Source organism: Pongo pygmaeus, chromosome 22 (assembly GCF_028885625.2).
Source record: "Pongo pygmaeus isolate AG05252 chromosome 22, NHGRI_mPonPyg2-v2.0_pri, whole genome shotgun sequence".
Classification (NCBI taxonomy): Eukaryota; Metazoa; Chordata; class Mammalia; order Primates; family Hominidae; genus Pongo; species Pongo pygmaeus.
Window position 1 is genome coordinate 45,584,807 of NC_072395.2, and position 25,283 is coordinate 45,610,089.

The 25,283-nt window shown below is 37.5% G+C and overlaps 1 protein-coding gene across 3 annotated transcripts in view; it reads right to left on the reverse strand.

The window, feature by feature from the left end:
- Positions 1–2,334: 2,334 nt before the first annotated feature.
- Positions 2,335–25,283, reverse strand: part of PAXBP1 (PAX3 and PAX7 binding protein 1) — a 37,990-nt gene continuing 15,041 nt past the window's right edge. The window contains exons 8-18 of one of the 3 annotated variants that reach the window (XM_054468523.2): positions 23,666–23,789; positions 19,556–19,655; positions 19,353–19,468; positions 16,924–17,123; positions 13,973–14,117; positions 13,191–13,312; positions 12,080–12,156; positions 11,649–11,715; positions 6,598–6,744; positions 5,678–5,832; positions 2,335–3,505 (exon numbers count right to left, since the gene is read on the reverse strand). In XM_054468523.2, the coding sequence (XP_054324498.2) occupies positions 3,388–3,505; positions 5,678–5,832; positions 6,598–6,744; positions 11,649–11,715; positions 12,080–12,156; positions 13,191–13,312; positions 13,973–14,117; positions 16,924–17,123; positions 19,353–19,468; positions 19,556–19,655; positions 23,666–23,789 (1,371 nt within the window). In that variant the 3' untranslated portion in view covers positions 2,335–3,387. Of the gene's footprint in view, positions 3,506–5,677; positions 5,833–6,597; positions 6,745–8,274; positions 8,365–9,232; positions 10,008–11,648; positions 11,716–12,079; positions 12,157–13,190; positions 13,313–13,972; positions 14,118–16,923; positions 17,124–19,352; positions 19,469–19,555; positions 19,656–23,665; positions 23,790–25,283 lie in introns of those variants that run through there. The other 2 variants (XM_054468525.2, XM_054468524.2) reach the window with 2 other exon arrangements.

The window sequence follows — 25,283 nt, forward strand, 5'->3', positions numbered from 1 at the left end:
TAAGGTTAAGCTTTCATGATCAAAATGTTTTTGCAAAGTAGCTTAAAATGGTTTCTGCAGTGTTTTGTCAAAACTTTTCTCATACATTTTCCTAAAGATATTTAGCAAGAGCCTAAGAAGTCATGTGCTAGGGATTCTCATTGTACTGAATGATTGTATCCTTTAAGCCTCTGCTGGAGTTAGGACTGACAGGAACCCAGTACAAATTACTGGGGGCTAGAGTCCCGAAGCAGGCCAGGGACCAGTCTACATTGCATGTCGATACCAATCCCATATAACAATATTCAGCCTGTGTTTGGGCAGTCTGAAGCAGCTTTTAGCAGCTGTGAACCCAGTATCCATGGACAGTTTCATTTCTGGAGGGCAGTCTTCAAAACATGAAAGTACACCTCCCAAACATTCAGATATGTTTATTTTTTCTTCCTACATGTAGTGCTAGTATTTTTCTCATTTTCATTTACTTGAAACAACAGATCAAATGTTTTGTCATAATCAGTGAATGGCAAGACTCCCTTTATTACACGGGTATTACCATGTTAGAGATAAGAAGAGCTCTTGTAACCATAAACGACTACAATGTAGCAACTTACAGTTTCCTGTTTTATATTGCAGCTCTGTAACATTTGACCATTTTTGTAAGAGTTTCATGATTTCAAGGATTATTATTAGCATTTTCATTTTGGCCAATTCTGGGTGCTGGTAATGTTACCACTGCAGGCAACTATGGCTCTACTCAACTGAAGACCTCTTATAGGCAATGTGGACCATACCTGCTTTCCTACCTGAGAGATTAGCAAATTGGGTTTGGTGATCAGGAAATTCTGTCTCTCAGATCTCATACTAGCAAGGAGACCCCTGGTTGTACCTGTCAGAGCTGCCAGTTGGCCCTGCTGAAACTTTAGAACTGCACCAATGTCTAAGACTTTCATCCTTCCCTCCTTCCTTCACACAGGTGAGACCTGCCTGCCTCATTGTCTGACAGCTTTCCCAGCCTCCTCCAGGCTCCCCTCCATTTTCTCTTATACGCATTCCCCCAATAAACTTCCTGTACATTTAATGCCATCTCAGTGTCTGCTCCCAGGAGGACCCCAACTGACACACTGGGGCATTTAACCTCCAATTCCTTTCCTCCCTTGGCTGAGATCTGTTCCAGGAAGTATCTCCAGGACACTCCAGCCTGTTGCACAGGCCAAAGAAAAGCTCTCAGGCAGAGGAGCAAGTACTTGCAAGAGGACACCAGTGGCAAGAACAGGGACATAGTGAGACATTGACATCATTGGCTACAGTAGTACTAGTCACTCTTGACTGTGGTTTATGTTGTTTCAATAAAGTAGCTTTCCTTCTCAAAAACATTTGTCACCTATTTTGGAGTTCAGAGGATTGCTCCAAAAGAAAAAACTGAAAAGCAAAACCAGCTTTATTAAAATGTAACCCTCTGGATTTATCTTTTGATAATTCCTTTCATAAGAAATAATGTCCTTAAGCTATTTCAAGAATAAAAATGTTCTGCTTGGGATAGAAAAACCATTGTTTTATGTACCCTACCATCAAATTCCTAGTGTGATGTTCAAACCCATTCCTGAAACCAATATAGCCTGACGGATTTCATAGGATAAAAACTCTATTTTAAGAGTTCTTAAAAGCAGAGTAATTAGTCTAATGGGTTTGGAAATAATATGCAGTTTAAGGCCTAAATGATCTGTATGTGATACATATACATGTTTTTGTTTTATTCTACTTAAGATGAGGAATAGCTGTTCTGACTTTAATTCTACTTAGTAGGCCAGTAAGGTGTAACAAAAAGTTCATCCAGAATGAATACTGATTTGGTTTGGTTCTGTGTCCCCACCCAAATCTCACCTTGAATTGTAATAATCCCCACGTCAAGGGCGGGACCAGGTGGAGATAAGTGAATCATGGGGGGTGGTTTCCGCCATGCTCTTCTCCTGATAGTGAGTTCTCACGAAATCTCATGGCTTCATAAGGAACTTCCCCCTTCCCTCAGCACTCATTTCTCTCTGCAGCCACCCTGTGAAGACGTGCCTTTCGTCAAGATTGTAAGTTTCCTGAGGCCTTCCCACCCATGCGGTACTGTGAGTCAATTAAACTTCTTTATAAATTACCTAGTCTCGGGTATGTCCCTATAACAGCATGAGAATGAACTAATACAAATATGTAGGGATAAGATAAAATTAACAGAGCAAATACAGTACATGACACTGTTCTGCATATTATGTCCTGATCAAGGGTACACATGGGCCTGCTCACAGTCCCACTTTATTAGAGTCATTTGAAATGCTGCAAATTTCGTCATCAGGAAAATACAACAAAGGATATATTTAAAAATTAATTTAATGCTTGGCTAAAGCTTAATTACATATATAATTATCAAACGATAGTCCTTAATTTCCAAAAAAATTCCTCTTTTGAAAATCACAGAATCAGAAAGCATAAACTTTAAAACAAGTTCTCTGAATATTTACAATGTGGTATAAACATTATAGAATACCATGGATATTAAATTGCCTGGGTGTGGCTAATCAGCAAGGCGTATTCTTTATTGCATATTTAACTCACATATGTGGGATTTTAAATATGACAGACTACTAAAATTCAAATGCATGTGTCTGCAAGCTGGGCAGGGAATAAAATCATGAATGAGACAGGACGGTCAGCCCAAAACCATGCAATTAGGTTGTGGGTTTATTATTTTCAAAAGTGAAATTTCTATGTTCCATTTGAAACTATGTTGCATATTCATTTAGCATTCACATTAAACCCACATTTGACTCTAACGCTGATTCAAGGAAGAAAGTTCAACATTCACTCAGTGACTTAAGTCCACAACTCAACTCTCAATGTTAAGGCAGCACAGCTACAGTGATAGCAACGCTAACCAAAAGGTAACGAACATTTAGTCACTTGCCAGCCCTTTTGTTACAACAGCGTAGTAATTTCCCTAAGACAATTTGCTACCGGATAATTTTCTGCTGTTAAAAGGCTTCCTCTGTGGAAAAAACACCACAAATTTCCAGTGTGAAAGTAAGTCCATGGTGGTATAAATATATATATGCATAATTACACAATTTACACTGCACACATCGTTTACAGGGGACAATTAACTGAGAGGGTTAATTTAAATGACCATACAAAATACTTCAGTAAACAAAGTATGACAGGCAGTAAAGAAAACATTCATAGACTCCTAGAAATAATCTGAATTCCTTTCATTCTGAAGAAATATCATTTAAGGACACAGTATTGAATATAATGTTTTTTGTATTAAAACAAGAATTGCTATTTTACAGTTTAAGAAACTTTACATATATACAAAATTTACACATTGGGAATGGTAATCAAGCAAATAGGTTTTTCAGTCTCATAGATCTATTTTCCTTCGATCAAAGACTTAAATTCTTTCACATTGTGGTCACTTGCAACAGACATAGCATGATCCAAAGCTCGAACACTTGCAAGGAGTTTTACTATCTGTTTTATGTTTTCCCTAAAAGAAAAAAATATAGCAGCATCTCATTAATTATTACATCTGAGAGAAAATTTGCTACTGATTTCGTGGCTATTTTAGAGCTTCTGCAATCAATTTTTCCAAGCACACATTTTCAAAGAAGGGAAACAGATATGCAAGCTACGGCATGTTAAAAAAAAGTTTACATTTATCCATATAGAACAAAACTTACATATGTTTAAATGACTAGCCCAGAGACAGGGGACCCATTTTAAAAAACAAAACAAAATTCATTGAGATCAATGAGTTTCATTAATATTGAGAAAGAAAAGAAAGCAATCTGTTTTCAAACTACTTCAGAGGCCTGTCTCCCATTCCTTCCCAAACCAGAGTCCTGGCACTTTTAGCATATACCTGGAACACAAATCGTTATTTGTGTCTCTTCATCACCAATCTGTCAAGATCCAGCATAATTTCCACTCCACCAGAATTCACTAAATAAAGTATAATCTGACTTTCCTTATCACCCCAGCTAGAAGTCATTCTGCTTTCTTACTAGGAAGTAATCCTCAAATTTTAGCACACATTAGAATTACCTACAGGATTGTTGAAATGCAGATCATCCCTGGCCCCACCCCAAGAGTTCTATTCAGGAGGCCCAGAGTGGGGCCCGAGAACTTGCAAGTCTATCAGACTCCCATGCCATGCTGATACTGCTGGTCCAGGGACCACACTTTAAGAATGACTGTTTTAACATTTAGCTTAAACCACTCATGAGAAACAAGACATAATATGACATTAGTAATTGTCTCATCTCTTCTATAGAATTGTAGTAAGCACCTGTTAGGGAAGAATTAAAATTTGCAAAACTTCCCAACCCACATGAAAACTGCTTTATGTGCACTGCACAAAGCAGGTGCTTACATAGCTGTTAAAGTTCTTTTCTGTAGAAAAGTAAACGCTATTTGTTGATATTTAACTCCCAAACAGAAACACTGTTAAATATATGTAAATCAAAGTTTAAAATGTGATAAAATTTATCTAGTAGAAAACACACTGAGAAAAAATATTAGCGCCAACAAATAACAAAATGGCACACACTAAGAACAAAATCAAATCAGCCAAAACCTGCCAAAGAATTTTACCATTAAAATCTTTTTTGTTGTTGTTTTTTGAGACAGAGTGTTGCTCTTTCACCAAGCTGGAATGCAGTGGCGCAATCTCAGCTCACTGCAACCTCTGACTCCCAGGTTCAAGCAATTCCCCTGCCTCAGCCTCCCGAGTAGGTGGGACTACAGGCACGCGCCACCACACCTAGCTAATTTTTGTATTTTTAGTAGAAACAGGGTTTCACCATGTTGGCCAGGATGGTCTCCATCTCCTGACCTCGTGATCCACCTGCCTCAGCCTCCCAAAGTACTGGGATTACAGGCATGAGCCACCATGCCCGGCCTAAAATCTTTAATAGCTACTTTAATTTTATTGTGGAAAAAATATCCAATTTTCTTGCAGGAAAATAGGTCCTTTTCAAGAAAGGGGAATGAGGGAACAGAAGAAGGTTTTGTTATAGGGGTATGACTAATGGTGTGATCTAAACAAAAATTAAACTTTGACATTACGAAGATATATGAAATTAAAATTTTAAAAAGACAATTCCTTCAAACTGCCCCACTTAGTGTTATTATTTACTTTTTATGCTAGAGATTTATCCCAGAATTACCTGAACATCCATAAATTAATGTCCACAGAAAGGCTAATGGTTCATTCACTCTTTTCTTACAACCCTTGGTAAAAATTAGAAATAAGTTGCTCCCAAAAAGCCATGAGTGATAACCTCTAGTTCATAATATTGATTAAAACAAAAAATCTCCCCAAATTGGGAGATAAACTTGAATTTACATCTGTATAATGAAACTCCAAACAAGAGAGTCTGAGACCTCTCTAATTCTTCAAAGAGGGAGACAGAGAAAACAACCGTTTACTCACTCCCCTGAGGGTTGGTCCTTACCAGAAGTCTTTCCTTATATCTTCATAAATAACATACTGAAAAAAAGTAAAAACTGCTAAAATGAAAAATTATGTGCATTTTTTATAATACTAAGTGAACATACAATTTAAACTAAAATATAAACATCTCTACTTAAAACATTTTAATACTAAATCTGGCAACTAAACAACTCTAGATTACCATTTCATTAATTACAAAATTACCTTGCATTTCTTTTTTCCACATCAGAGCACCCAATACTATTTCTATAAATTGTATCTGCTAAGTGTACAAGGTATCGGCAAAAGTTTTCTAACTGAGAAATAGTCCGTTCTCCTTTCAGATTCATGAACCATTGTTTGGGGAAACAATTGATTACCTGTGGAGAAGAAAGATGTAAAATAAAATAGTTAAGACAGAATAAATTAAAGTATTAAAAGCAAAGTCTAGGTAATGGGTATAAATGTATTTCACCAGAAGACGTGCTTCTGAGCTACAGCAATTACTCTGAAGAAATATTCTTTTAAATCTGACTTCCTACATTAACTAAACCAATATACCTGAATTTTTACCCCAACCAGTGGGTTAGGCACTCAAAGCAAAAGATAATCTGTCCAATATTTGAGTAAATTAGTAACATAAAACTGACAACCAACTGCTTCATTTTCCAGTCTTCTAGGATGGCCTAAATAAACTAAATTTCCTTTTCCAGCAGCTTTTGATGTAAAAATGAGTGGTATAAAAATGAAATTACAGCACCCCCATCCCCTGTAATAATTCCACGAATAGACATCCATGCATGCTGCTAAGGAAAGTCGAGTTGGCCCAGACTGAGGTTAAGATAATAAGGTTATTATTATTCTGAAATTAAAACTTTTATTTATACCTATAAAAATATTAAAACTTTCACTAATATCTATAAAAATATGGATATAGATGGATAGATATATTTAATAGTATGCATTCTTATGTAAAAAATGCTGTAGGGGGTTGGAACTACCTGGGTAGGCAAACTGTCAACCTTACATGCAAGTCCAGTAATCAAAGGGGTTTCATAAAATTCTCAAATCCCTCTTCAAACAAACAAAAACTTAATTCATTTTAACTTATATGCTTTAAAAACTGTACTATGCATTTAACTCACATTTTGGGCTTTTTTGATGCTGTCATCTCCATATTCTGAATTCTGAAAAGCCATGAGAATATATCGATTTAATAAACCATCTATTGATAACTCTTGCAGAGTTTTATTTGAGAAAATGCCATACCACTGAAGAAAATTGCCTAACAGCTGGAAAGAAGAAAAAAAATAGGTAATGTGAAACAATTAGATTAGGTACAAAGTAAGTAAGTTACATAGTAAAACACCATATGAAATACAGCAGACCATGTCTTGCCAAAGTACTAAGAAATATTAATACTTTAAAAGGTACAAATATTTCCTAGAATGGTTACATTTGAATATTCAATTTTAATTAGTCAAAATTAAAACAGCCACATGTAGCTAGTGGCTGCAGCACTGGTCAGCATAGATACAGAACATTTTCCACCATTGCAGACACTACTATCAGGGAGTGCTGATTCTTAGGTAAGTGTCCTCCATTCAAAATTACACTCTAGCTGGTTCTATGCACACCCCCACCACGCCCCACGCTGCCCACAAAAGATGGGAGAGTCTGACTACAACCCTGCATGGCTACCATGTATCATGAACTACAACCAAGTTATATCATCACTTGTGCATCTCAAGCTACCCAAGCTCATCAATACATAGAAAATGAAAGCTATCATCATAAAATGAAAGCCTCATCCCATCCCACCATAAAAACTTATAGTTTCCCAGTTGTTTCTCAACTTAGTAAATGGTAACACTATTCAACCAGCTGCTCGCGCCAGAGGTCTGGAGGTCATTCCTGACCTCTCTCTCAAGTTGTGTGTCTCCACCACCATCCAGTCTGTCCATTTCCCTCAGTTCCTGCTGCCATCCCCTGAATCTGACCCACCTTAATCTCTTCAGAACCCTACAGTTACTCCAGTGATTATGAGCAAGAGCACTGAGTAGCCTTTCTCAAGCAGGGCTCTGCAAGAGTTCTAAACCTACAGAAAATGATTTGTGTGGCTCTTTACTCAGCTCTCCCAAGAATGATACATAGTTAGTACTGTTACAGATGCAGGGGAAAAAGAAGAATTCATTATAGACAATGGAGGCTTTAGGGCATTAGGTATTAAGTCTCCCACAGAAGCCCAGTTGAGAAGAGCAGCTCAAGAGTCAGACTGGCCTGAGTTTGATTCCCATCTCTAATTACCAATGGAATGACCTTGCGCAGGTTATTGTGTGCCTCACTACCCCATCAGTAAAGTGAAAAAAAACAGTGTGTACCTCATTGAGCCATTCTGAGGATTCAACAAGATAATCTATGTAAAACGTGCAGCACAGTGCTTGGTACATAGTAAACACACAATAAGTACTAGTTCCCATAAAATACACAATAAATACCAGTTCCCATTTTCACTATCACTATCCATACCTACTTCAATCTATTATCTCCACATAGCAGATAGAGTAATCTTAAAAATGGTAATTTATAGACCTGTGGTTACGGCTGGGCGCAGTGGCTCACACCTGTAATCCCAGCACTTTGGGAGGCTGAGGCGGGCAGATCACGAAGTCAGGAGATCGAGACCATCCTGGCTAACATGATGAAACCCCGTCTCTACTAAAAATACAAAAAATTAGCCGGGCATGGTGGTGGGCGCCTATAGTCCCAGCTACTTGGAAGGCTGAGCCAGGCAATTTATGGCTGGGCACAGCGGCTTATACCTGTAATCCCAGTACTTTGGAAGGCCAAGGAAGGAGGACCACTTGAGCTCAGGAGTTTGAGACCAGCCTAGGCAACACAAGACCTCGTCTCTTAAAAAAAAAAAAAAAAAGGCAATTTGTTTACTTACCTTAAACCCTTCCATGACACACATATATAGTTAACTGGTTTTCAACAAAGGTACAAGAGCAATTCAAAGGACTGTGAAAGGGAAATATCTTGGGCCTCTTCAAGCTGGGAACCCCGCTCAGGGCAAATCTGCCTCCCATTCTATTCAAAGTCATCTCTCAGCTCACAGAGATAGTGCATATTCTGATTGCCTCTTCTGGAAAAACTTACCAGAAACTCCAAAGAATGCAACCATCTCTCTCTCACCTACATGTGACCTGGAAGTCCCCAATGGGGGGGGTCCTTGCTTTGAGCTGTCTCCACCTTTCTGGATGGAACTAATGTATTTCTTACATATTGATTGATGTCTCATGTTTCCCTAAAATGTATAAAACCAAGCTATGCCCTGACCACCTTGCGCACATGTCATCAGAACTTCCTAAGGCTGTGTCACAGGTGTGTCCTCAACCTTGGCAAAATAAACTTTCTAAATTAACTGAGACCTGTCTCAAATTTTTGGTGTTCACAGGACAAAGGATAGCCTTTTCAACAAATAAACCTTAATCCAGGCCTCACACCCTTTAAAAAAAAATTAACTTGAAAAGAGTCACAGACCTAAATGTGAAACCTAAAACTATGAAACTTCTAGAAGAAAGGATAGGAGAAAACCTTTGTGGCTTCATATTAGGCAAAGATTTCTTAGATATGACATCTAAAGCACAATCCATAACAGGAAAAAAAGATAAACTGGACTTAATCAAAATTAAGAACTTCTGCATATGGAAGACTATTAGAATGGAAAGATAAGCCACAAACTGAAAAAAAAAAAATCTGCAAATCATTTATATGATAAACGACTTCTCTCCAGAATATAGAATTCAATGCTTAGTAAGAAGAAAGCCCAATTTAAAACCTAAGCAAAAGATTTGAAGACATTTCACCAAAATACATAAACAAATTGCAAATAAGCACATGAAAACGTGCTCAACACTGTCATTAGGGAAATGCAAACGAAAACCACAATGAGATACCACATTGCACCCCGTAAAATGACTTAAAAAGCAAAACACTGACAACAGCAAGTATGGTGGGAGTAAGGAATAACCAGGACAGTAATAGGTTACTGGTAAGAACGCAAAACGATACAGCCACTTCAGAAGACAGCTTTGCCCGGCTGTTTCACCCAAATGAAATGAAACTTACATATTCAGAACACCCTTATAGAAGCTCTTACACCCTTATAGAAGGTCTGTTCATAACCAAATTGGAAATGTCGGGGCCAAAGGAAAGCTTCCCCTTTGCCCTATGAAGTTTCGCTGAAAATTACTGACAAGAGGCAAATTAACAGGAGAAAAGGCATATAAATTTATTTGATCACAGTTTTATGTAACATGAGAGCCTTCAGAGTAAAGACCCAAAGATGGAGGAGAAATTGTCTACTATGTTTAGGTTTAACGAAATATGTACAGGCATGCAGAAACACGACTGGACAAAAAGGTACGATCTACTGCTCAAGAGAAAACACACAACAAGGCCTGTCCGTCCAGATTCTTCTTGGCCTCTCTGAGCAGCATTCTTTGTTTCTGGGTATGGGGCAGGACCCTCTCTGGAATGGGGGTTTTATGGCCTATAATCAAACAAGGTAGGTCAGATGTTTTATGGTCAGTTTTCACACAGAAAGGCAGAGGCAAAATTAAGAGTAATATATTTAGGTTTTATGGTTGGCTTTGCAGAAAAGGGGTTCTGGTGTCTACGACCCGCCTGGGCAACAGGGATTCTAGTTTCTATGGCAACCCTCAAGGGAGAACAGACTGAAAGGTGGGCAGGAGAAGGTCAAAGAAAAAGTTCTTCTGAGGCTGTTTCTGAGGCCTTCATTTTATGGTATTGTTTTCTGAGTCCCAAGAGAAACAATCCAAATGTCCCTTAATTAGGGACTAAATGAAAACCAAAACCCAACTCTGGTGCACCTACACAGCAAGGCTGAACCTCAAATGTATTCAGTGAAAGCAGCCAGACTCAAAAGACTTTGCCTATCATGTAATTCCCTTCTCTCCATAGGACACAGACTGGGAGGTGGCCAGGGGCTTGTGGTGACCTTGACTACAAAAGAGAATGGGGAATTTCTCAGGACAATAAAAGTTTTACATATCTTGATTTTGGTAGTGATAACATGGCTGTATCTGCTCATCAGAATTTACAGAACTATACACTAAAAAGAGTGAATTTTACCATATGTAAATTATACCTTTTTTTTTTTTTTTTAAAGGAAAAAATCTTCCTGTGACTTCCTACAACTTTTGGGATAAGGACCAAAGTATTTCAAATGACCTACAAGATCCTCTATCATCTGTACTATGGACTGACTTGCTCACTCCAGCTGTCCTATGCTTTCTTCAGCGCCTCCAGCGTAGCCTGCTCTCTTTCACCTCAGGGCTAACTCCTATTTTTCCTCCAGGTCTAATGATCTACATATCACTTCCTCAGGGTGAAAGGAAATCTTCTGGGACTGGCTGGTCAAGGTCTCTGTGCCCCTTGTCACATGTTCCACATTACCTTGAATGTCCCCTTTCATAACTCATCACACCTGAGATTACCTATTTGTTGTCAACTGTGCTGGACTGTGAACCCCACAAAGATTCCACTTCTAGCTTACTCAGTGCTATATCCCCAAACCTCAGAAGAGTATCTGCTACAGCAGTCCTCCTTATCTGTGGTTTCAGTCAGCTGTGGCAGGGTATGATAACATATTTTGAGAGAGAAAGAGAAACTACATTCATATAACCTTTACCACAGTATATTATTAATAATTGTTCTATTATTAGTTATTAATCTCTTACTGTGCCTAATTTATAAGGTAAACTTTATCATAGGTATGTATGTAGAGGAAAAAACAGTATATATAGGGTTCGGTACTATCTGTGGTTTCAGGTAGCCACTGGGCATCTTAGAACATATACCCCATGGATACAGGGAGGACTACTGTAGTCTACTTGCTGAAAAAATTAATTGTGGCTTAGTCAGGCATTTTGTTGAATACGATGGACCTTACTTTGGAACTCAGAAATCACTTTCTCCTGTGAAAATATCAAACTTGAATGAACTTTTGGAATAAAATTATTTTGTAAAATGGAGATTTTGGGTATATATATATATATATATATAAATAGATCTAAGCCTATGGAGTTAATAAAAAACAAAACACTCTACAAAATGTAATATATGAAGTCAAACGAAATCTGAGTCTTTTAGATAGTCTATGGACACGTACCTTAACTGAAGACCAAAACTGTCGTTGAAAAAACAAGTAAGGCCCAGAATTTTTATTTTCTAAGACACTAAGTAAAAAAAAGAGAAACATATCATGATCAGGTATTTTACATGTAGGTGCCATATGATTCCTAGACAAAAGATTTTTCTACAAAACAGGTAAACAAAATGATTTTTTAATTTTTCAAATAATTGCATTCTGGAAGATAGTATGTTAAAAAGGCAATGGAAATTTATTCTGAGACACTCAGGGAGAACGTAAGAGTATTGTTTTATTCTGCTTAAGGGAACAATCTCACCACTAATCTAGTCTCTCTGTAATACACTACATGGGTGAAGTTTTGTATTTCAAGCTAGTTTTTCAGAATTTTATAAGCCTTCTCTGAAAGACAATGGAAAATATTATCTTTAATGTTCTTCAGAGTTACTTACTTTTTGGGATATAAGGGCATAAATACATCATCATCTAAAGTTCTTCTCATTCTCAATAAAAGTGCCTTTAGGTATACCTAAAAAGTTAAAAGTAGATCACACATTTTAATAAGGACTATGACAAGAAAAATAAGCCATATTCCAAATCATGTAACTGAATATTGAACTGAGTGAACTAGTTTCTCAAATTTTTAATTTTCCTCATTGAAGACCCTAAAGTAATTAATACTTAATAATCTATTAGTTCATTCCTCAACAACTGCCAAGCAATAAAGCTTTAGAAATCTTTCAATCCCTTAGTCTACATAAAGATTTAAGACCAGACACATTATCTAGTTCTCAAAGTGAAAATTCAACAATGACAAAGAGCACCCACCTTCTCTACATTTAAACAGCTTTTATGAATGGCCCCTGAAGAGCACTAACTTTAAGTTTGGAAACTAGTTATAAAACGGTATCTAGTTGTTTTATATGCTGTTTAAATGGTTTGGGTGCCCAATCTTTTGGCTTCCCTGGGCCATACTGGAAGAACTGTCCTGGGCCACACATAAAATATAATGACACTAACGACAACTGATGAGCTAAAAAAAAAAAAAGAAAAAAAAAAAGGAGTGGGGTGGGGTCTGTGCATAAATTTCATATATTAAGACAGTTTACAGATTTGTGTTGGGCCGCATTCAAAGCCATCCTGGGCCACACGTCTATGGGCCACGGGTTGGACAAGCTTAAATTATCAATTGTTAACATTTTGGTTTCTCATTTCCCCCCAGAAAATAGTCTTTAAAAGGACATTTGATTAGTCGGATTGGGACTGAGGTGTGGTGGTGAGAAATCATAATAATGAAAGGCTATTTAAAATGATGACATCTTCCTTCCATATTGATTTTTTTAAACTGAAAACTAACATCTCTCTGCGGGACTAGGTATAAAAAAAAGAAAAAAACACTAATATCTCAAATTTTGTGTATTTCAGGCTTTAATGACCCTGATGGCCCAAGTGGGAGAACCAGATTTCTGACTGGTTTAGGATAACCACTCATTCTCTCAATGCTTGCTCATATTCAATAGAAAGAGGAAAAAAAAAAAAAGCCTTCCAAAGATACTAAATTACCTGTGTATTTTTATTTTCTGCATTCACTACTGAAGGATATCCATTGATTAATTTTAGTGTAATTCCCACCATTCTTGAAGTCTGTGTTGTAGAAAAAGGGTCCCACATATTTTCAGCTATCACTATTAAGAAAAAAAGAGGATTGAGACACAGAAGCCAATTGTACCTTTAATTTTTTGTCAAGCAGACCTCTATTAATGCCAATCCTAATTTATTTTTCCTCTTTTTCTACAATATAAGCTTTAGTCTTCTTTGTCCTATTAACTGTGGGAATTTGGAGGGATAGGGATGTGGAGAGAGGACAGATTATTCTTATTTCTGGTACTCAGGGAAAATAAAGATTAGGAAAAAAGAGGATTTCTGTAGAAATGTTGTCTTGGCATCAAGAATTTCAAACTAACATTTCTAGTATTTAAAATAGATTCCTGTATCAATGATTCCTAATCTTTTTTGAGGAACTTATGAAAGCATTTTAATTGCTCCCCACATAAATGCATATCCTCCTCCCTCAAACTCTGTATAATTTTGCTTCAGTCAGTCTTTGAATTTCTAAACCTCACCTATGAAGCAATTACTGCACTCAACTACAGGCCCACCCTAAAGTGGTCTTCAAGTCCCAGGATAAGAACCCCTCTGCCCTCTAGCCATCTCTGGGCCAGGTGGTAACTATTATTTCTCATGTAATTTCTATAAGGAAACATGCTCTGAATTATAAACTCATAAAAATAGATTTGAGAAAGCCAGTGTGTCTGAATGCTCAATTCAGAGAACAGGAGATTTACCTGTTAGTTTAGGAAGAATCACCTTTTCCACAATGGTAGGTAGTAGGGCAACATCTACATCATCTTTTTCTTGCTCTTGTTCTTCACAACCATAAAACAGCAAAGATTCAAACCACAGCATATTCTCAAAGTCACGACATTTTGCCTAAAAGACATTTAAAAGGTTACCCAAATACTAAAATAGTGGCTATTTCTGCTTCCAGCTATGATAAGAGAAACAAGAACCGGATTTAACCTTTGGTTGCAAACCACTAAGAACTGGACAGCTGGAGATATCATGCTACCAGACTTAAGGTTACTATAAGGCCACAGTAACCAAAACAGCATGATACTGATACAAAAACAGACACACAGACCAATGGAACAGAATAGAGAACTCAGCAATAAGACCGCACACCTACAACCATCTGATCTCTGACAAACCTGACACGAACAAGCAATGGGGAAAAAATTCCCTGTTTAATAAATGGTGCTGAGAGAACTGGCTAGCCATATACAGAAAATTGAAACTGGGCTCCTTCCTTACACCGTATACAAAAGTTAAGTCAACATGGATTAAAGACTTAAATATAAACCCCAAAACTACAAAAATCCTAGAAGAAAATCTAGGCAATACCATTCAAGACATCAGCATGGGCAAAGATTTCACGACAAAAACACCAAAAGCAACTGCAACAAAAGCAAAAATTGACAAATGGTATCTAATTCAACTAAAGAGCTTCTACGCAGCAAAAGAAACTATTATCGGAGTGAACAGACAAACAACCTATAGAATGGGAGAAAATTTTTGCAATCTATCCATCTGACAAAGGTCTAATATCCAGTCTACAGGAAACTTAAATTTATAAGAAAAAAACAACCCCATTAAAAGTGGGCAAAGGACATGAACAGATACTTCTCAAAAGAAGACATTCATGTAGCCAACAAACATGAAAAAAAGCTCAACATCACTGATCATTGGAGAAATGCAAATCAAAACCACAATGAGATACCATCCCATGCCAGTCAGAATGGGAATTATTTAAAAGTCCAGAAACAACAGATGCTGGTAAGGTTTCGGAGAAAAAGGAACACTTTTACACTATTGGTGGGAGCGTAAATTAGTTCAACCATTGTGGAAGACAGTGTGCCAATTCCTCAAAGATCTAGAGGCAGAAATACCATTTGACCCAGCAATCCCATTACTGGGTATATACCTACAGAAATATAAATCATTCTATTATAAAGCTACATGCATATGTATGTTCACTGCAGCACTATTCACAATAGCAAAGACATGGAATCAACCCAAATGCCCATCAATTATAGACTGGATAAAGAAAATGTGATACATATACACAATGGAATACTATGCAGCCATAAAAAGGAACGAGGTCATGTCCTTTGCAGGGACATGGATGAAGCTAGAAGCCATTATCCTCAGCAAACTAACGCAGGAACAGAAACCCAAACACCACATGTTCTCACAAGTGGGAGCTGAACAATGAGAATATATGGACGCATACTGGGGAACAACACACACTGAGGCCTGTTGGGGGGTGGGGGTGGGGACTTGGGGGAGGGACAGCATCAACAGCTACTGGATGCTAGGCTTAATACCAAGGTGATGGGTTGATCTGTGCTGTAAACCACCATGGCACATGTTTACCTATGTAACAAATCTGCACATGTACCCTGGAACTTAAAAGTTGAAGAAAATAAAAAAGAACTGGACAAAATACAATGGACCATAGGCAGCACAAGACTATGACCCTTGAAAGAAAGGAATCAAATGAGATGAGATGCTAGTTCAGGACAGCAGAGCAGTTTTGCTGAGTGGAGGAGACAGAGGGTGGAGTTCAGGAAGGCTGACACAGCTGGAAACTGTGGGGCAGAGGAGTGGGGGACACAGAAAAACAACTCCAAAATACAGTCTTGGGCCTTTGCTGTCTACCAGGACACTCATGCACACAGCAAAACTTCAGAAGGTCTGGCCAAGAGCACACAGGAAATAGGAGCTGTGAGCTGAATGCTTCTCAGAGCTCACATTTTTTTCAGTTGTGTTTCCATGGCATCAACCTCAGCTCCCTTTTCCTTATAGTTCACAAATTCAACCTAGCCAATCTCAACCATGTCTACAGCTTCACCCATGTTGGTAACTTCTAAAACCACATTGTAAACATCACCACTAGACCTCCAGAGTCAATTCTAGCCCCCTCCCTTATATGACAGACCAATAGGTCCTCTTGATTCCACCTCCTTATCTTTTTTTTTTTTTCTTGTGACAGGTCTTATTCTATCACCCAGGCTGCAGTGCAGTGGCGCAATCATAGCTCATTATAGCCTTGATCTCCCGGGCTCAAGCAATCCTGCCTCAGCCCCCGAAGTAGCCAGGAATATGAGCACATGCCACCACAGCTAATTTTTTTTTTTTTTTTTAAGTAGAGACAAGGTCTTGCTATGTTGCCCAGGCTGGTCTTGAACTCCTGAGCTCAAACAATCCTCTCGCCTTGGCCTCCCAAACTGTTGGGATTACAAGCATGAGCCACCATGCCTGGCCTATCAATTTTTCTCACCATGACAACTGACTCGGGTCATGTCCTCATTTCACACCTGCCTCATTGTGCTTTCCCATCTGGTTCTGAGTTCCTCTAGGATCAAAGGACCAAGTTCTTACTATTCATGTTCATATCGCAGTGTTACTGCATATAATTTTAGCTGGCTGAAAAAAGGATTATATGTAAACTGGAAAAAAAAAAAAAAACCAAAAAAGCACATAGCTTTGCTGGGAAGACATGAAACTTAAAAGGAAAGATCATAAGATTATAACCAGATACAATCTGTATCAGTTACAGCCTATGCCCTATCACCCCTGCAAAATATTTTGCTTAAGCTTACATCTCTAGCTTTGAGATTAAAATTACCCAGATATCAAATTATAACACTTTCTAATAGTGACAGAAGCCACTCACCTCAAGAGGAGTCCAAGTGAGGAGCTGAAGTCGTATGAGCGGGTTGAATAATTTTGGCAAACAAAGGCCAATGTAAGCATCTTTGTAGGATGTGTAGTATTTTGAACGCCATGCTTCAAACTGTGATTTAATACAGTCAATTGAATAGAAACTTTCAAGGACATCTTCAAAAACTTTGCTGGATTCTTTTGAAATTCGATCTAAAAACAACAAAACCCCACAGAGAACCATATATTAGTATGAAGTAGGAAAAAAAAAGTCCAATATTTTCAGTGTTTTCTTTGTAGCTTCAGTATCAGAAGATATGCTCATTAACAAAAGGCCAATTGTTAGTCACAATTTAGAAGAAAAAAATAAATTGAAGTTTCAATTTGTCTATTATGTAAACTAAAGTGCAGCCAGTCCTTGTTTTGCAGTTCCAGTATATACAATTTTTCTACCAGAGTTTGGCTAAATAAAACCTGTTCCCAAACAAGACGGTTCAAATTTCAGTTACTATGGTATACTAGCCATAAGTAATTGTGCTGCTAGCTTTTTAGTTCACAAATCACTGCACAGATTAGCAGCTGTGCATCATAATCAGTCACTAATCACACTGCTTCATTCAAACTCTGTTGGTGATTATAACTGACATAGCCAACTATCAGCTGAATGGATGCTAGGAACTTGAAGCGAAAAGTTATTTGAGAATAAGATTTTTTTTTTTTTTGAGACAGATTCTCACTCTGTCACCCAGGCTGCAGTGAAGTGGTGCGATCTCAGCTCACTGCAACCTCTGCCTCCCAGGCTCAAGTGATTCTCCTGCCTCAGTCTCCTGAGTAGCTGGGATTACAGGTATGCGCCACCATGCCCAACTAATTTTTGTATTTTTAGTAGAGATGGAGTTTCATCCTGTGAGCCAGGCTGGTCTCGAACTCCTGACTTCAAGTGGTCTGCCTGCCTCGGCCTCCCAAAGTGCTGGGATTACAGGCGTGAGCCACTGTGCCCGACCAAGAATAAGATACTCTTATGATGTCCCAGATTACTTGGGAAAAGGAAATCTTTACAATGAAGAGATAAAGTTCTGAGAACCTTTACTGCAAGATCAATCTTAACATTGCTAATAGTGGGAACAGTCTAACATTTGTCATGTGCTTTTAGGCAGTATGAAACAGCATCCTGTATAAATTATTCTTGGGGAAGAAAAAAAAAGTTTAACTTAAATCTAATTAAGCCTTCAGACCTAAATTCCAGTTTACAAGAAATGGATCAAAGAACAAGTTAAACAATGCTATGAGGAAAATACAGACCAGTCTAGAATATAGGACAGTCTATAAGAGAAGTGGCCTGGTCTCTTCAAAAAGTTAGTGTCTTAAACGAACAATAGGGGTGGGTGTGTGAATGTGGAGAGTACTTAGGGTTACTCATTTATTCTAGATTTAAAAATGTAATAACCAAATGCAGAGCATGCACCTTAGGTGGATCCTGGTTTCAAAAACCACAAAATAACCCATAAAAATAGTTCCTAAAAAGGGTTTTTCCAGGATGCCATTGAGAAAAATTATATATGGACATGATATTAAGAAATTTGTTTTCTTATTGTGCTAAAAAAAAAAAAAAGAAATAATCAGAATAGGCATCTAAAAAAAAGAAAAAAGATAATAGTACTGTGATTATACAGAAAAATATACTCATTTACAGGAAAACACACTGAAATTTTGGGGAGTGAAGAGCCATGAGGTCTGTAAGTTACTTGCAAATGGTTCAGCAAACACGCACATTTCCTTGTATAAACAGCCAGGCAAACTTGGTGAAATCATAAGCATTGTTAATCTGAGTGATAGGTATGTGGATGATCACTGTGCTAGTCTTTCAAATTTTCTGTTTAGAAACGTTCACTGTAAAAAAAGTAAGAGCAAGAAGCTTCTCCAACTAAGTTCCAAATGGTGTGCAACTGATATAATTCCAAACAATTATAGCCAATGGTGGGAAATGAAGACTTTTATTTGGGATCCTTCTGAAAATGCCTGGCACATAATAGTACTAACCATTCCTCTAAGGCGAGATTACTCATGACTCCCCAAATCAAGAGTTTCCTTCAGGGCTGAGTGCTCTACTGCCAAGCTTTACCTTTCCAGACCAGATAGGCTGCAATGAGAGCCGCCCTCAAGGACCTGACACATTTCCAGTCACTTAAAATTCTACCATTTGGAAGAGTAACAACATTTATTATGCAAATACTAAGTATACCCTATGAGAAGGTGTTACCCCTATTTTGAGAATTCATCATGATATTCACTAATAAAAAGGCATGCAAATTTCTGCAATTAAAAAAGAAGTGTCTGGTTCTAATGCAGAGACCATGAAGATTCAAACCATTTCATGGTAAAAACCATACCCAAGTAGAAACTAAATTGATGATGAGTCTTATTTCCAAATAAATGTCTAACCTTTTTCCAGATTGAAATTAGTAATATCTGTAGAAGTTTCTTCATCATCACTGGAAAGGCCTTCAAGGTGATCTGCCATCTTACCGGTTTGTTCTCTGGCTTGTCTACGACGAGTCCTAAATAATAAACATCAAGTTCCCAAACTAGATAAAAGAGACTCCTCCCTTCCCAAACAAGCCAAGAGCAAGGGTTTTGAGAATTACCTCCTGGCCTCCCGCTCTGCAATGCGACGTTTTGCATGCTCTTGATACAGTGCCCGATCACGTCCAAAGGAATCAAGATTTGGTGCCATCAGAGCTTTGTCTGCAAAACAACAACGGTTAAAATTAAAAGCCATCTTTCAACAATCTTGAGGAAAGAGTTTGCACAGAATAAGCCATTACGACAGACTGCTTGCTAATCTCAACGGCAAGATTCTGCAATAACTGGTAAAACAGGTAGGTTTTTGGTTTAGAACAAATTTCAATATTATTCTGCGTTCCCATTTTAAAAAGTAGAAAAATTAAATAAGTGATTTCTTTGTTCAACAACCCTACAAATACGTAATTGGGCTTACTCACTATTTTTATGTCTAAGTAACAGGACAGCTATCAGGAATAGCTATCATGATGATCAAATAAATCAAAACTCTAAATTACCTGTGCAAAGGGAAAAATAATATATTACATTTTTAAGGAGGAAGAACTTAAGCATCACATTGAATGATATGACAGCAGGAAAACACAGGAAGACATAAGAAAACAGCTTTGTTGCAAGAGTTTAATAAATTTTTTGTAATTCTGCTTTGTAGAAATTTGTTTTCTATCACTATTTTTAGAACAAGGCATCTGAGCAGGACCAACTTCCGCCTTCTCAAATGCTAATCTTTCTCTTTCACAGCATAGTTTTATTTTATTTTTTTGGTCTTCCTATTTTCCATTTCTCAAAAAACGTTCTAGGGTAATTTCCTAGCTTTAGCTTCCAATCCTATTTAAATTTATATTTCAGTTATCATATTTTTAGTTTTCAAGAGATAGTTCTTGTTCTTACAATATTCCTCTTCTACAGCATTCTATACTGCTGTTGAGTAGGATACCTTCTATTATCTCCCTGGGGCTCCCAACTGTTTGAAAGTATCCTGTTTACAGAAAACTTGCATACTTGTACCAGCACTGTCTGTTTCCTCAGTCCCTTTGGTTCTGCTGCTCAGGTTGGTCCTTATGATCATCGTTAACTGCCTGTTCATATAGAAGAGCAAGATAGGAAGCTGTGTGTGTGAGCAGGAGCTGTCTAACAGAGGTGTCTCCATCGGATCACTAGGTACAGAGCCAGTTCTTTTGTTGGGGACCCCCAGATTTTAGTGTTTCAGGGTCTTTATTTTGGACCTATTCTCTTTAATCAAAAAAGACTCCCCTAATCTCTTGCCTAGGTAGAAGAAGGGGTGGGGGAAACATCTGTCCACTATACTTCCCTCATTTCTACGTTTTAGTTCCATACTATGAAGATATGATAGTAAGGGGAGGCAAACAACCCAAAGGACCGGGTGAGAGGGGAGGGAGGTGAGCACATGCAAGATGAAAGACATCCAAGTTAAGACTTGCATATTTTTTTACTTATCAACTGATATTTACTGATATCAACAGAGATGTGTCACCAAAATCAGCAACAGGAAAAACAAAACCAAAATTCAGCTCTTACTTCAGAATATCCTATCAGACCTTACTATCTATCTATCTATTTATTTATTTATTGAGATAGACTCTTGCTCTTGTCGCCCAGAATGGAGTGCAATGGCACAATCTCAGTTCACTGCAACCTCCGCTGCCTAGGTTCAAGCGATTCTCCTGCCTCAGCCTCCTCCTGAGTAGCTGGGATTACAGGCACCCGCCACCGGCTAATTTTTGTATTTTTAGAGATGGGGTTTTGCCATGTTGGCCAGGCTGGTCTTGAACTCCGCCTCGGCCTCTCAAAGTGCTGGGATTACAGGCGTGAGCCACCGTGCCCGGCCAGACCCTACTATTTTTAAAAGTTGACTTTTTTTTTTTTTTTACTGAGTTTTTCATTCATATTTCAAAATAGCTCTGAAATTAGGAAGGAGGTATGTTCCTGAGTGCATCAATTACAATGAAAAATTACTAAACCAGAAAGATGTCCCAGCCCTAGATGTGAGTTCACTACATACCCCAGATGAATTAGCTAAAATATCCCAAACTATAAAAATAATTCCAGACTCAAGAGTTTTCCTTCATTCAAGAAATATTGTTAAAAATATCATTATACGGCTGGGCACGGTGGCTCACGCCTGTAATCCCAGCACTTTGGGAGGCTGAGGCGGGTGGATCACGAGGTCAGGAGTTCGAGACCAGCCTGACCAACATGGTGAAACCCCGTCTCTACTAAAAAAAATACGAAAATCAGCCAGGCATAGCTGAGGCAGGAGAATTGCTTGAACCTGGGAGGCGGAGGTGGCAGTGAGCCGAGATTGCGCCATTGCACTCCAGCCTGGGCAACAAAGCAAGACTCTGTCTCAAAAAAAAAAAAAAAAAAAAAAAAATCATTATACTTAAAACATCACTGCATGTATAGGTTTTGTGAAATGTGCACTGGAGAAGACAGGTGAGTCTAACATGACTCAAGTGATAGCTTCCTCCATTTCTGTAAGAATTATACACAGTAATTGCAGATAAGTGCTTATAAATCTAAACAGATGAATTTCAGACTATTCTTTACTTCTTTAAAAAACAGATCAGAAAATGAATTATTCTCCAGCATCCCATGTAATTTTCCTCAAATCTTTGGCAATTAATGTATACTCCCTCTAGGACTGTATTTTTCACTTTCCCAGTATCTTTTAATTTCTTTCCAACTTTCAAATTAATATACATAATTCAACTCTTCTTTCAAATTCCCTCTAAGTAAATAGCTCCATATTCTCAAGAACAAATTACAGGTGGGAAAAGGTATTTGATGAAATGTACAGCTCACATAAACCATCTAACTTAAAAGAAAATTTCCTCCCTTTGTAGTATAATGGTTACCTGTAATCTGCCCCAGATATCTGGTTCTGTCTGGATCAAAAGTGATCTGGGAGGGATGCATGAGTCATGTAGGTGGCTAACGTCAATAATCCAATTTAAAATTCAGTGGCAAAAACAGAAGGTCACAGCCATTTATAGGGCTCATAGCTGAGTCTACCTCAGCTATGAGGGCCGTATTACCATCTGTTTATGCCTCTCCAAAACCCATCTGACACATAGGAGGATGCTTTTTCAGGGATCCTATGTCTCTCTGACTTAGAGACCATGTATAGCAAAGCATTGCTTTCTGAAAGAATAACGTTAGAGCTCTTTGCATTTGATCACCTGGAGAGGTTGTTTAACACGCAAATTTCTGGATGCTGAAGACCTAGTAAGAATCACTGGGGACAGAACCAGAAAATCTGTATGTTAAACGAGTATCAGGTAATTGTGATGCATACTTCCATTTGAGAAATGCTGACAAAGGGAACAAAGAAATGACAAAAGAAACCACAAGGAATTCACACTAGGAAAATTCCTATTAGCGCACTCAAGAATATGGAGGGCAACGGGAAAAAAAGGAACTAAATGGTTTAAAACATCTAGTTAAAGGACCTCCGCTGAACTATTTAACAAGAGGTTTCCAATTCTGGTTTTCCATAACACATGTCATAATGATGGAAGTATAAATTCAATTTCTATCCATTTGTATACAAAATTTCAAGAATTGTAAGCACCAACTGACTTACTAAAAAACACAGTACATACGGCAAACTAGAGAAACATTTAAGAAGAAATTACAAAAAGTTTGCTTTATCCAAAGGATGAAGCTCAAAACTCTCCTAATCTTGGAGTTGTGTCATTTGTTAAGTTATAGCTTCCCTCCCCCTACCCACAAAATGTCCCAGTCCCTAAACTCAAACTCTTTCATTGTGATCAACAAAAGCATTTATTTGTATTGGTGTTTTGAATGAAAATGGGGGAAAAAACCAATTAGGGCCAAACAGATAATGGTTTTAACATAAAATACTGATAATGTCTTTTTTATACTCTAAAGGAGAATGAAAAAATATGCCCAAAGAATAAGAAGACTGTCAGAATCTTAGCACGTTTTTGAGCTCCTTTGTGAAGCTCTATTTTCTTAAACACAATTCAAGTACATGCTGTTACCATTTTTAGATCTACCTGACACAACAGCAAGGAAATGGTTTCTTTAAAAAAAAAAAAAAAAGCTCCAAGATCTCTAATTTTCAATTAGGCTGCACTAAGTAAACAAGGTTGTTTAATGAATAATAAAAACCTTCAAGATGGACTGACTTGAATGGCTTGAAAACTCCGAAGATTCATCTTTAATATCATCTTGTCGTCTTTGGACAAGGCGGGAAGCTCGCTGTTTGTACAGCTGATGTATTGCTGATTCAAGTTCATTAATCAGTGGCACCTGTAAAAATACAACACACTCCGTAACACCAAACTCCTCAGCTGCTTATTTATTTGAGGGTTCCATACTATTTCCGGATTTCTGAAAAAGTACCCTCTCTATGGATAGAATAATCATGAATCCCCAACAGCACACAAGTAGCAAATTCAGTTTTATGTTTGGGAAACGACACTTCTTCTTTTAATCCATGCATAGAGCTATAATGTCCAGTGCCTAGTTATTGGAGTAAACGTTAGTTAAGAAATGTTAACACTTCAGTATTCATAAAACAAGTAAAGAAATGTCAACAATTTTAGAGCTTTTCCTTTAGAGAATATTTAAGTACTTAGAAGTCTTTTTAATATCTATTTTTAGTTTTCCAGCAGCATTATCTGCATTGCGATTTTTGTAGTTCAAAGTAAAACATTATCACTGTGCGATACCAAAAAAGCACAATGGCTCTATAAGTAGGTAAGAACAAGAGTCTGCTAATTCTCCAATTTTGGACATTTCAGTTGCTCTGCCACTCATATGTATCAAGTACGTTACAGTAATCTGTTAACTATTTTGTAGCCTTATTACACATTTTTTAATGTAAACAAAATAATTACTAGGGCGAATAAAATTTCCAGCTATCACTAACCTCTCTGAAATCAATATATCTCAAATTTAAAAAGTTGTTCTCTTCCTGTCAAATGTTTAAATTCTTCCATATTTTATAAAAATTTATTTACATGAATTGTGAGCTTACAAAGTCAATAATTTTTTCCAGGTTAATATCCCTAAAGCATTTACTTGATTCATATAGAATACAAAAGAACACGAAAGCTAACTTAAAACAGAAAACTTTCTCTTTATAAATACCTTATGTTATAATCAAATGCTATGAAACTTTCACATAACACTAATGACCACTACACATACCTGAGGAAACCAGAAATTCTAGTTTCCTGATGGTTAGTGCAAAATGGAAAACACATTATTTAGAGTTTGGGAACACTGGCACCAAGTGTTATAGCAGCTTCCTGAACTGAACAGACTGCAAATGGAAAATAAAAAAAGGCAGGTGGAATACAAAGATGTCTGTAATAAAAGCAATTTTATATACTTGCATGATTCCATTGCAAAAGTAGCAAATGTTCACAGAAAGGTCAAACTAACGGAGTTATTTTGTTCTTTCATATGCCACACCATGGGCAACAATGTCCCCAAATCTGCAATGATTATCCTTGATAGCTGAGTCCAGAGACTCTATCATTAAAATTTACTATAATCTAATTTTTTTTTAGCAATTACTGCCATAACATTGCCATTTACACTTCCCCACGCCCTCATTTTTTTTTTTAAAAACCATGAAGTACTAAAGATAAACGAGCCTAAGAGGCATTCTTTTATCTTTTAGTCCTAGAGATTGTTAAGTTTCCTGTACTGTAGGAACTACCCACCTAAGCTGGCATCATACAGAATATAATTTTGCAATGTATAGTTAAGATTCTGACAATGTAGTTTTTCTCT